The sequence below is a fragment of the Narcine bancroftii genome, chromosome 5 (assembly GCF_036971445.1).
Source record: "Narcine bancroftii isolate sNarBan1 chromosome 5, sNarBan1.hap1, whole genome shotgun sequence".
Lineage (NCBI taxonomy): Eukaryota > Metazoa > Chordata > Chondrichthyes > Torpediniformes > Narcinidae > Narcine > Narcine bancroftii.
This window is the reverse complement of record NC_091473.1, coordinates 193,920,469-193,934,375: the sequence shown is the minus strand read 5'-3', so window position 1 is coordinate 193,934,375 and position 13,907 is coordinate 193,920,469. Positions and strand designations below refer to the sequence as shown.

At 45.7% G+C, this 13,907-nt stretch overlaps 1 protein-coding gene across 3 annotated transcripts in view; it reads right to left on the bottom strand.

Moving 5' to 3' along the window:
- LOC138764498 (tudor domain-containing protein 10-like) overlaps window positions 1-13,907 on the bottom strand; it is a 49,708-nt gene that overhangs the window by 23,733 nt on the left and 12,068 nt on the right. For all 3 annotated transcript variants that reach the window (XM_069940535.1, XM_069940536.1, XM_069940537.1), the window contains exons 4-6: window positions 5,925-6,019; window positions 3,947-3,993; window positions 2,041-2,111 (exon numbers count right to left, since the gene is read on the bottom strand). In XM_069940535.1, coding sequence (XP_069796636.1) covers window positions 2,041-2,111; window positions 3,947-3,993; window positions 5,925-6,019 — 213 coding nt within the window. The remainder of the gene's footprint in view (window positions 1-2,040; window positions 2,112-3,946; window positions 3,994-5,924; window positions 6,020-13,907) is intronic.

Genomic DNA, 13,907 nt, shown 5'->3' with positions numbered 1-13,907 from the left:
GGCAGGAACTAGCGGGAGTAAATTGGAAACAGAGGTTCAAAGGTGAATGTACAGAACTAATGTGGAGGAAGTTTAGGGACCACTTATGCTGGGTTCAGGATAAGTGTTTCGTATTTTTTTTAAGGAATATATGGTCAGCACAACATCGAAGACCAAAAGGGCCTGTACTGTGCTATGTTCTATATTCATGCAAGTTAATTTTGTGTAGTATTAGTGCAGTATTTTTGTCTTTTAAATGTTTATTCTTTATGCAGGTGTATTAATTAGTTAGGCATTGTAAGAAAAGTCTCAAGCAACCGGCATCTACCGATCTTCATAGGTGCTGTATACCAGGGGTTTTACTGTTTTTTAAAAATTAAATATTATGAACAAATAGTGGAGTCTCGGAAAATTGTCATAGCAGTTCATCAATCCCTCTGCCAATGGGAAGAAACTTCCTCAGCCTGGTGGTTCTGCCTCGAATACTTCAGTTTCTCTTTCTTGACGTGAAAGGGACAGAGCAAAATGTAACTTTTGGAGAACGCCCCACCACTCCATTTTCCCTTCAAGGCATCTCTCCCATTTGTTAACACAAGGCAACTTCTTCAAACCAATGTTAGAAGCCACGTACAGAAGTAAAACACAGCAGTCTGCAGACACTGTGGTCGAAGTAAAAACACTGCTGGAAAAATTCAGCAGGTCAAACGGTGTACTTTATGTAGCAAGGATAAAGATAATATAACCAACGTTTCAGGCTTCAGCCCTTCATCAAGGTATGAGCACATTTTCGGGAGGCTTTTTGTGAGAAGGGAACAGAATAATTGCAGGGTGATGAAGTGTAGTCAAGGTAATTGTGAGAGTTAGTGGGTTTGTAAAATATGTCTGTGGAAAGCTGGTCTCTCGAGATCTTTTGCGAGAAGGGAATAGAAATCTTGCAGGGGATTGGGTTGTTGCAAGAAGTGTAAAGGTCAAATTTTCAGACCATTTTTTAATTTATGGGCTCAACTATTACATGGATACTAATCTTGAGGGGCTGAAATTCACAGTATCAGTAGCAAAAGTCCAAATGATCTCTAAATGAATAAAGAACAAAAACACAATGAATTAAAGTAATAGTCTGTACATCAAAACACACGTCCTACCAAGTAACAAAAACCATAGAGTAAAACACAAAAATCTGCAGACACCGTGATTGAAGTAAAAGCATAAAGGGTTGGAGGGTGCAAAGAAAGGGGGACCTCAGAGGAGATGGGGGTTGAGTAGGGTGAGGTGTGAGAGGATAGGTGTACGGAGTGATGGGGGTGGAGGGCATAATGAGCCTGTGGGATGCAGCAGTAGTGTCAACCTTACGGAGGCTGAGGTTGCTGTGGGAACTGGCGAGGGTGTCGGTATGGACGGCGGTACAGGGGAGGTCGGGACTGTGGTATCTGCGTCATCAGAGCCGTCGGGAACTCTGGTATGTGGGCGGTAAGGTCCAGGTGGTAAAAGACACTAAGAGCTCAGGTGAGGTGAGAGACAAAAAGGTCGACTTTTACATGAGATATATAGAAAATACCAGATATTTTTGACTTTTACACGAATATTGTATATGTTTCAAAAACATCAGGGAAAGTCCTGGTGATGTACAATACAACTCTTTCTGGTGAAATAAATCAAAATAGGATGCCATAGGTGCTCTGCGGTTAGTAAGGGATTACTTAAGTGGTATGTAAGTGGGGGAAAAAAAGGCTGTTCTATGTACTTGATTTGACTTCAAAGCTTTCCGTAAGCACTCATCTCCGGAACCTCTGACAAAGAGACCTCCAAATCTGACATTGCACACATTATCCTCTCCAATGCTCCACCACTGCCTGATGCACCTTCAGCTGACAAGACCTCGACTCTTTCAACCTTTGCGCGCTATATTACATCCCATTAGGAACTCCTTAAAAGCTGTCCCTGACCAAACATTTCATCACCTGCGCCAACCTTGAATGCGTCTGCAATTAGCCTTGCCACAGCATTCGAAGTATTTTGAGGCCTGCCCTGATTGTGGTCAAGTTAAATAAATCTGTAGCTTACCACTTCAGCCCCACGTCTACTTTGTGAACCTTCATCGGCTTGAAGGCATCCAACTTCTGCATGAACTGTCCCTGTGAACAAGAAAAAGGACTATTAACAGCCAGCTCTTTCTGAGTTTCACTGAAGATGCAAAGAAGGTAGAGGAATAGGCCAATGCACAAAAGTGCTGGAAAAACTCAGCAAGTTGCACAGTGTCTTTAGAAAATAAAGGGAAACCAACATTTTGGACCTGAGCCCTTCGTCAAGGTATGAGCAAAAGCAGACAGGCACCTGAATAAAAAGGTGCTTGTCAGGAAGGCGCAACAGCAACTGCACTTCCTGAGAAGACTGCAGCGGGCAAGGCTACCGGCCGCCATCGTCAACCTTCTACAGGAGCTCTATCTGGCTACATCACAGTGTGGTACGGTTGCTGCAGATGGATAGGGTGGCACGGTTTACATAGCAATTAGCGCAATGCTGTTACAGCGCCACCGACCGGGGTTCAAATCCCATGTTGTCTGTAAGGAGTTTGTATTTTCCTTAGGGTGCTCCAGTTTTCTCCCACCATTCAAAACATACCAGGGGTTTTCGGTCATTTGGGTGTGATAGGGTGGCATGGACTCATGGGCCGACAGGACCTGTTACCGTGCTGTATTATCAAAAAGAAAAGATGGATCGGAGGTAAATCCACAGGACCATAAGAGTGGCATAGACAATTGTTGGGGTCAACCCCCCCCCCCGCCAACATCGATGTGATCTACCGGTATCGTTGTCTAAAGAGGGACCGCAAAATCATTGAGGACCCCCTTCCCCACTCCACACACAGCATTTTTCAGCTGCTCCCGTCGGGGAAGAGATCCAGGAGGATCAGAGCCAGCACCACCAGACTGAGGAACAGCTTCTTCCCACGGGCAGTGAGAAAGTTGAACGACCCAAGGAACTGCTCGCACTGACCCTCCGAGACCCTCATATGTACAAAGCAATATTTATTTATTTGTATAGATGTATACTTGTCCTACGTTCATATTGTGTGTCTGTATGTAGTTATGTCTGGTTGTGTGTCTGCGTGATTTGCACTGAGGACCAGAGAACACTGTTTCGTTAGGTTGTACTTATACAATCGGATGACAATAAACTTGACTTTGTAGCAAAGTGTTCTGCACTGAGCTACTACAGCCATCAGTGTACACGTTGTGGAATCGCTGTACACATTTTCAAGTTGATGTTTACGCTGTGGAATCTAGTGGAAGACTGACACCTCCAGGCTTGCATGCTGGGCTTACACACACACACACATATATATATATATATATCACTGCTTCTGTCATATGGTCAGGAAGTGACATCATCAACTCAGATAAAAACCTGTGTTGGATGCAGCAATTTCAATTTCCCGTGTTTTCTACTGCACGTCTGCCATTTTGGGAGCTGGTTGGCTTTCTGGTAAGTGGGTCGCCACATGACTCCAACCCCCACCCCCCCCAAGAACCGGCAATCCCACTGCGGACAACCAAAGTCTGTATTTTTTTTTGTATGGGCGGCCTTCCTCTCCGCCGAGGTGCCTGAACCACGACTGGTCCGTCCAGACCCAAATGGGCAGGTCCAAGACGGACAGTTGCACAAGCTTCCTCTTCACCTCCAATGTCCAAAATGTACATCGATCCACTGAGTCTTAAAGGGACCCTCATATGGACGCTGGAACATTGCTCAGTGTGCTCCTTTCTGTACAAAAACATACTTGCAGTCCTGAGCTTGGAAGGTTTGTTTGGGGTCCTGAATAGTGGTGAGGGAGAAGGTGTGGGCTACTCCACATTACTCAAAGAAAAGTCCAAGATCAATAACCACTTTATGACTGGCATGAAACATAGTTAATCACACATAAACTGCAAGTGTTGATTAACAGTGGCACAAGACTGACCAGATTTACCTCTGTGATTTCAGATGGCAGGTTTTCGGTATAAATCTCATTCAGCTCTGAAAGAAATCAGAAATGTCAATGTTCAAGATTCTTTTTTTGTCATGTAATAAAACAGATGTAATATTACATGAATTTCCACTTAGTCTGCCGTAAGGCAAAGATTCGCCATCAGTAGGAATTGCCTGGCACCTCTTACAGTTTGAGAAAGAGAAGCAAAAGAGAGTCGATCCCCCACCCCCACCCCACCCCCAGAATCAATGAGTGTCCATGGATTCATCAGCTGTGCTCCCAGAGACCACAGCCACGCAGACTTCAGACCAAACCATCAGCAGACCGAGTTCCAGATCCAAACCTCTGACACAATCAGGAAGCCCTTCAGTGTCAGAGGCCCCTTGGGAGACCCTCCCATCCTCAGCACACTCTCGCATCCCGGTTCTGATAACTGGTACCCTCTTTCAGCTAGTCTTGAGCCAGTATCCAGCAGCCCGCAACCTGGTGTGAGTCCTTTGACAGCAGGTTGCCAACAGCCAGCAGCCTGCGTGGTTTCCTCACCTCGAGTCGGCAACAGCCCCTGCTATCTGTGTGCTCTTCAGCTGCAGAGCCCCTCACTGTGGTTGCCATCCCAGAGTTGTCTCCTCTGCTTCTCCTTCTCAAATAGAGTGGGGGGAGTGAGAAATGGGTGGTCTACCCATTTTCTAGTCCCCTGCGTCAGTCCACTGCTTCCCCAGAGTCTGTAACCCCTTGAGGACACTGCCAAACATAGGCATCGCCATCATAGGCCCAGAGCCTGCGCTCACAGGATTTTGAAATAAAATGCCACCGCTTCATCAGAGGAAGGTTACGTTTCACGAGCCCGATTGAATTCTTTGAAGATGTAACAAGGATCATTGACGAAGATAGAGCAGAGGATGTGGTGTATATGGATTTCAGTAGCACATTTAATAAGGTACCCCGTACACAGCTCATTCAGAAAGGAAGGGGGCATGGAATCCAAGGAGCCCTTGCTTTGTGGATAGAGAATTGGCTTGCCCAGAGAAGGTAGAGGGTGGTTGTTGATGGTTCGAATTCTGCATGGAGGTCAGTGACCAGTGTTATTCCGCAGGAATCTGTTCTGGGATCCCTCCTCTTTGTGAAGTGGAAGGGTGACTAGGTAAGTTTGCGGGTGGCATGAAGGTTGGTGGGGTTGTGGATAGTCTGGAGGGTTGCCAGAGATTACAGAGGGACATTAATAGTATGCAGAGCTGGGTAAGTGGCAGACGACGTTAAAAGTGTGAAGTGGTTCGACAAAATACAATGTTAATGGGAGGACTCTGTGCAGTGTGGACAAACTGAGAGATCTTGGGGTCCATGTCCACAGGACACTCAAAGCTACTGCACAGGTTGATAAAAGTTGTTAAGAAGATGTCTGGTGTGTTGGCCTTCATGAACTGTGGGATCAAATTCAACAGCCACAAGATCACATTACAGCTATAGATGACCTTGGTTAGACCCCACTTGGAATATTAGGTTCAGTTTTGGTCACCTCACTACAGGAAGGATGTGGAGGAGATTTACAAGGACACTGCCAGGATTGGAGAGCACGCCTTATGAGAATAAGTCGAGTGCATTTGGAGTGATGGAGGATGAAGGGTGACCTTTTGGAGGTGTACAAGATAATGAGAAATATTGATTGCGTGAATGGACAGAGGGTTTTTCATAGGGCTAAAATGGCTAATATGAAGGGCCACAGTTTTAAGGTGCTTGGGAATAAATACAGGAGTACATTTTTCACACAGAGAGTGGTGGGTGCATGGAATGTGCTGCTGGCAATGCTGGTGGAGGCAGGGACAACAGGATCTTTAAAGAGACTATTAGGTTCATGGAACTGAGAAAAATGGAGCATTATGCAATAGGGAACTTTTAGGCAGTTAGAGTAGGTTATTAGGTCAGCACAACACTGGGAGTGAAAGGGCCTGTACTGTGCTGTAGATTTCTATGTTCTATTTACCTGTTGCCTCTTTTTTCTCTAATCTCTTGTTAGATGTTACCTCAGGGCAGGATGCCCAGCATGTCAACTCCCTGCCACTGCTTTCAAGCTTTGCCCTGGGATCAAACAGAAAGACTGTTAATGTAATACATTCCAAACACAACCCAATGCCCAATTATTGCCAAAGAAATAATACACTGTTGTGCTGTACTTTGGTAAAGATCAACCTGACACCATTTCAGAAGATCCAATCCAGACACCCTTTTGTTGTTGGGTCATGTAACAACCCAAGTCCCAACATGGACAAGACGAAGGAGATGATTGGTGACTTCAGGAGGACCAGGAACGACCACCCTCCACTACGCATCACCAACTCTGTAGTGGAGAGGACCAAGTTCCTTGGAGTTCACTTAACTAGCGACCTATCATGGAGACACATTGTCTCACTTGTTGGGAAGGCACAACAGCGAATGCACTTCCTGTGAAGACTGAATCGGGCAAGGCTACCGGCCACCTTCTACAGGAGCTCTATCCAGAGTGTCCTGGCCGGATGCATCACAGTGTGGGACGGTCGCTGCAGAGAAATGGATCAATCCACAGGACCATAAGAGTGGCAGAGAGGATCACTGGAGTCTCCCTCCCCATCGATGTGATCTATCGGAATCGTTGTCTGGAAAGCGTGCAAAATTATCGAGAACCCTGCACACAACAACCTGAAGGCTGCTTCTATTTGGAAAGAGATCCAGGAGGATCAGGGCCAGCACCACCAGGCTGAGGAACAGCTTCTTCCCACGGGCAGTGAGAACGCTAAACGACCAAAGGAAAGGCTTGCACTAACCCTCCGAGACCCTCATGTTCATTTATTTATTTGTATATATGAATACTTGTCCTGCATATGTATTGTTTGTCTGTATGCGTGTTATGTCTGTGTGTGTGTGTCTGCATGTTTTGCACTGAGGACCAGAGAACGCTGTTTTGTCAGGTTGTACTTGTGCAATCAGATGACAATAAACTTGAATAATGAAGTAGCCAAATGCACACAGCAAACCCCAACACCAGGATGATCTGTTTGAGAATACTGATAGTTGGAAAATGTTTTACTTTAGTTCAGCAATAGCTATTTTCATCCAAGTTACACCTATGTGACCAACATATTACACATTTATACTTGTGTAATAATTGAGTTTTGGGGACCAATTTTTAGGGTTAAATTTAGGGGTGGACCTATTACATTTATTTTTATCTGCGGTAAGTAAGTACCTGCATCGCTTGAGGCATTGGGAGCTCGGATGGGCGGGACCGGGTAGCAAGGAGCTCCCGGTGGGCGAGTGGCGGAGGCGAGGATTCATGGTCAGGCATTGGGAGCTCTGGTAGGCATGTAGCCAGAGCGAAGATCCGCGGTCAGAGCATTGGATGGGCAGGTGGCCAAGGCAAGGTTTCACGTTCATGGCGTGGGGAGCTCTGGAGGGTGGGCAGTCGGGGCCAAAAATAGGCGGGGGGGGGGGGGTTGACTTACAAGTGGTATGTGGCAAATATCAGATTTTTGAGCCAAAAATAAGGGGGAGGAGGGGGGTTGACCTTTACACTGTATCAACTATTACACGCATATATACAGCCATTTCTGACTTCGTACGTCGTTCAAATGTGGAGGGAAACACATGAGGTCATGGGGAGAATGTACAAATTCCTATGAACAGCACTAGATATGCCATTGAGAGAAAACACAATAGTGAGAGAGAAAAAGAGAATTAATTTATTTAGTGCCTTTCTGAGACATCCAATAATGTTCACGGTGAAGTTTCTACGAACTTTAATTACTATAGCAATAAAAAGAGAAAATGCTGCAAGTACTCAGGTTTGGGTGCATCTGTGGGAACAGAAACTTTAGGCTCTTTCATACAGTCAAAAAGCCCGAGTGCAAAGGCGGAGATTCTCCATCCTTACGTTGGGAGACTTACCTCCATTAATATGCCGTGGCCGCCTCCAAGGCACCGACTGCAATCCCTCTTAGGGGAAGGGTCAGCGGTGGAGTTATACTGCTGCAAAGCGGCTGACTAGGGGCCGGGCTGATGATGTCACGGTGAGACGCAGACATGGGATTTTTAAAACGCCAATAGCTCGGCGCATATGAATGACATCGACTCGACACCAGTCTACCCGCCTCCATCGGCTGCGGATGGCGCTACGAGGTGCCACTCAACATGAATGCAACATAAGAGCAGCCTTTTAGGGCTGCTCCATGAAAGGTAACTTTATATTTTTCTCTCCGCGCTAGTAGCTGGCCTCCAGGCGGAGGCATGGCATGAAAGGGCCCAGTTGCAGCAACAAAGATGTCACTGATGTGGAACCAGGAGAGACAGCGCTGCTCCAAAGCTTACAAGTACCTGGCCTCAATGCCGGCAGCTCTGTACAGGTATTAAACAGCTTGTTAAAGGAGCCAACTGTGTTTTTAAACTAAAACCCTGCAACTGCAGGTCTGTGCCCAAGATGGCAGCACTTGCACTCGGCAGCAGCCACAAGGGGTTGCAGACTCCAGGGCACCAGAAACAGGGAGAACCCCCGTCCTCAAGTTGAGAAAGAGAAGCAGACTAGATGACCCTACACGACGGCAAAAACAGCAGCGGACCAGCAAGGGGCTCAACGGTTGAAGAACCCACACAAGCTACAGATGACTTGTGGTCGGGGAACCCATGCAGGCTGCTGGAAACTGGCTCATGGGAACCAGGATTCGTGAGGGTGCTAAGGGTAAGAAGGGCTCCCAAATGGTCTCAGATGCTGAAGGCTTCATGATCACGTCAGAGGTTTGGATCCAGAGCTCGGCCGGCCGATGAATCGAACAGGAGCCTATGCGGCTGCAGGAGCGCTGGAGGCAAATCCACAGAGACTCGGTGACTCTAAAGGGACCCTCTTTTGATTCTTTCTCTCTTGTTATAAGGGGCACCAGGCAACACTGATGGTGACACTTTGTCTGCCTTATGGCAGACTAAAGGAAATTTTGTGTAATATTACATGTTCTGTACTATTACATGACAAGGAATCTTGAATTTTAAGCTTTAAGTCATCAACATATTTTCATTTTTGATTTCCATATCTGCATTTTTAAAAATTTTCAGTCACTACCATAATATGGGAAATAAGACACTGCATATAAACTCACATCATGATAATTATCAGTCAAACTGAATGAGTGTAAAAACACACACACTCAGCCGGTCTCACAGCGTCAATAGGAGGTAAATATGTATTATTGATGTTTCGGGGCTGAGCCATTTCTCAAGATATAAGCAAAAAGGAGGCAGGTGTCTGAATAAAGCCTGGGGGAGAAACGAGGAGTGGGAGGGGAGGAGTAGCGACCAACAGACAAAAGGTGTAAATTGAATGTGATAAGAAGGCAAGAATTGATTTGGTTCTGTGAAAGGAGACAAAGGGAAAATGGAAGAGAGAGAGACAGAACTAGAGGAAAGGAGGGGGAGTCGAAGATAACGGGTGGGGGGGTGTTTAATGGAAATGGAAAGTGAATTCAGTGCTGAATAAAGATTAATTATTATCCCCACAATACTCTTTTTATATCACTGGGAGATTCTGAGAGAGCAAAAACATCATTATCTGAAAGATTGCATCCCTGACAATCTATCCTAGGTTTTCTGCTCAGATCCCTGAAGTGTGACATGAATACACACTTGACTCAGATGCAACAATCCTCATCGAGGAATTAGCAGTGAAGTCTGTTAAGAACTTCAAATTCCTGGCTGTCAACATCACTGAAGATCTGCCCTGAGACTTTCATGTCAATGCAATCATGAAGAAGGCTCAACAGCAGCTAATAGCTCATGAGGATTTTGAGATGTCACCAAAGACTATTGCAGATTTCTACAGGTGGAGGATATTCTGACAGGTTGCATCAGTGTCTGGTATGGAGGTGCCAATGCATAGGCCAGGAAAATACTCCAGAGAGTGGCGAACTCAGCCAGCGCCATCACAGGTATCAGTCTCCACTCCATCGAGGATATCTACAAGAGGCAGTGTCTCAAGAAAGCAGCCTTTATCCTCAAGGACCCTCACCACCCAGGCCATGCCCTCTTCACTCTGCTACCATATCACATTTCTGAATGGAAAATGAACCACCAACACTGCCTCACTTTCTCTTTTTTTGCACTAATTTTTTATAAAATGTAATTTATAGCAATTTTGCACCTGTCATTTTGCCGCAAATCAATGAATTTCGTAACATGTTCATGACAATATCATTTGAGTCTCCCTCCTCCCCCATCAACATGATCTACTGGGATTGTTGTCTGAAAAGTTATTGAGGACCCCTTCCACTCCACACACAGCATCTTTCAGCTGCTCCTGTTGGGGAACAGATACAGGAGGATCAGAGCCAGCACCACCAGGCTGGGAAACATCTTCCAGAATGCTGAACGACCAAAGGAACTGCTTGTACTAATCATCCGAGACTCTCATATTCAAGAAACAATATTTATTTATTTATATCTATGAATACTTGTCCTGCATTATATTGCTTGTCTGTGTGTGTGTTATGTCTGGTTCTGGGTCTGTGTGTTTTGGACCAAGGAATGGAGAACGGTGTTTCGTCAGGTTGTACTTGTGCAATTGAATGATAATAAACTTGACTTAAGAATAAATTCTGATTCTGAAGAGGGTTAAGCACGAAGCCACCCCAACAAAGCTCTGCCAGAATGATTCAACAACTCCTTCCAGCAGAGGTCACTGGAGAGCATCCTGGGATAGGAACTAGAGTGGTTTCCTGAACCCCGACTCTTTCCCAAAAAATAAAAGAAGAACTGCATAAAAGGTGCAGGCTAATGCAATGTAAGTTTTAAGATAAATCACAAAATCAATCTGCTGTCAGAATCATGAATTGATTATCTGGTTATTAACAGACATGCTTCCATCTCTCAAGTTCATGGGATAACTTCTCTTTTTAACTAGCAGGTCTTAGCCAGGATAAAACCAATTCATTCAAGTTATACATGCCTGTTGACATCAAGGCAACATCAGCTCTCCTGCAAAGCATAGCACATTAAATTGCCTACTTATCTTTGCTGCTTTCATGCTCAATAAGTACACTATTTCCAAATTCTTACAGATGATAAAGGAGATCAATCAGCTTTTTTAAAAAATTTAGTCATACACCATGGTAACAAGCACTTACGGCCCACAAGCCCATTACAGCCAATTGGCCTAGAACCCTCATGTTTTGAACGACGGAAGGAAACCCACACAGACATGGGGAGAGCATACAAGCTCCTTAAAGATAGCGTGGAATTTGAACCCGGGTCCCAATCATTGGTGCTGTAACATCGTGGCACTAACCTCACCACCTAGCTAGTTGAAGTGTTACAACCACCACCTTGCATTCAAAGTCAGCAAAACTAAGGAACTGATTGTGGACTTCAGGAGAAAATCAGGAGACAGGAACCAGCCCTCATCGAGGGGGTCAGCAGTGGAAAGGGTAAAGAACTTCAAATTCATGGGTGTCAATATCTCTGCGGATCTTTGCTGGGGTCTCCATGTTGATGCAATCATAAAGAAGGAGACTGAGGAGATTCGGTATGTCACCAAAGACTCTGGCAAATTTTTCTTTTTAAAATATTTTAATTGAGTTAAATATAATCCCATATACATGTTGCATTAATATAACAGAAAGAAAATATCATTATACATACCTATCTCGGCTGCACCATTTCATCAGATGCAAGGATCGACAATGAGATAGACAACAGACTCGCCAAGGCAAATAGCGCCTTTGGAAGACTACACAAAAGAGTCTGGAAAAACAACCAACTGAAAAACCTCACAAAGATAAGCGTATACAGAGCCGTTGTCATACCCACACTTCTGTTCGGCTCCGAATCATGGGTCCTCTACCGGCACCACCTACGGCTCCTAGAACGCTTCCACCAGCGTTGTCTCCGCTCCATCCTCAACATCCATTGGAGCGCTCACACCCCTAACGTCGAGGTACTCGAGATGGCAGAGGTCGACAGCATCGAGTCCACGCTGCTGAAGATCCAGCTGCGCTGGATGGGTCACGTCTCCAGAATGGAGGACCATCGCCTTCCCAAGATCGTATTATATGGCGAGCTCTCCACTGGCCACCGTGACAGAGGTGCACCAAAGAAAAGGTACAAGGACTGCCTAAAGAAATCTCTTGGTGCCTGCCACATTGACCACCGCCAGTGGGCTGATAACGCCTCAAACCGTGCATCTTGGCGCCTCACAGTTTGGCGGGCAGCAGCCTCCTTTGAAGAAGACCGCAGAGCCCACCTCACTGACAAAAGGCAAAGGAGGAAAAACCCAACACCCAACCCCAACCAACCAATTTTCCCTTGCAACCGCTGCAATCGTGTCTGCCTGTCCCGCATCGGACTGGTCAGCCACAAACGAGCCTGCAGCTGACGTGGACTTTTTTACCCCCTCCATAAATCTTCGTCCGCGAAGCCAAGCCAAAGAAAGAAAAAAAAAAATGCATTAATTAATAATTACCATATCTTTTGGTGTATAAGTCGACCAGCAGATAGGTCGTCCCCTCTTTTTTAGCCTAATTTTAATGGTTTTATGGTATATCCGGTGTACAAGTTGACTCCCATTTTTCGGGCTGTCCGGGCCTCCCAGCAACAACCCAATTGCAAGTAACAAAGCTGTAAATTAAGTGAGTAAAAAATAACCTTGGCCTACCGGGAAGGAGCAGCAACGGCGAGGTCAGGGTCCCAGGTAGGAGCGATGCCCATCTGGTTTTGCTCGGTGAATTTAAGGTCTCAAAAGTATATCTGCTGTATAAGTCAGCCCCCATTTTTTTTACTGATTTTTGAGGGTTTTAATGACTCGACTTATCTTTTTTTTTTCTTTTTCTTTGGCTTGGCTTCGCGGACGAAGATTTATGGAGGGGGTAAAAAGTCCACGTCAGCTGCAGGCTCGTTTGTGGCTGACCAGTCCGATGTGGGACAGGCAGACACGATTGCAGCGGTTGCAAGGGAAAATTGGTTGGTTGGGGTTGGGTGTTGGGTTTTTCCTCCTTTGCCTTTTGTCAGTGAGGTGGGCTCTGCGGTCTTCTTCAAAGGAGGCTGCTGCCCGCCAAACTGTGAGGCGCCAAGATGCACGGTTTGAGGCGTTATCAGCCCACTGGCGGTGGTCAATGTGGCAGGCACCAAGAGATTTCTTTAGGCAGTCCTTGTACCTTTTCTTTGGTGCACCTCTGTCACGGTGGCCAGTGGAGAGCTCGCCATATAATACGATCTTGGGAAGGCGATGGTCCTCCATTCTGGAGACGTGACCCATCCAGCGCAGCTGGATCTTCAGCAGCGTGGACTCGATGCTGTCGACCTCTGCCATCTCGAGTACCTCGACGTTAGGGGTGTGAGCGCTCCAATGGATGTTGAGGATGGAGCGGAGACAACGCTGGTGGAAGCGTTCTAGGAGCCGTAGGTGGTGCCGGTAGAGGACCCATGATTCGGAGACGAACAGGAGTGTGGGTATGACAACGGCTCTGTATACGCTTATCTTTGTGAGGTTTTTCAGTTGGTTGTTTTTCCAGACTCTTTTGTGTAGTCTTCCAAAGGCGCTATTTGCCTTGGCGAGTCTGTTGTCTATCTCATTGTCGATCCTTGCATCTGATGAAATGGTGCAGCCGAGATAGGTAAACTGGTTGACCGTTTTGAGTTTTGTGTGCCCGATGGAGATGTGGGGGGGCTGGTAGTCATGGTGGGGAGCTGGCTGATGGAGGACCTCAGTTTTCTTCAGGCTGACTTCCAGGCCAAACATTTTGGCAGTTAAAATATTGTTAAAATTAAAAATAAAAATCACTTGAATTACATTATATGCATTCTGCTCATAACTTTGTATAATATCATATAATGTTGTAGTCTAGGACAATCATATATACACCCTAATTTATCAGCTTATTTTTTTTAAAAAGTAAAAAAAGGGATAAAGAATTAAACTAATGCTAATCTAACCCCTCCCTCTAATCAAGGTTACTTA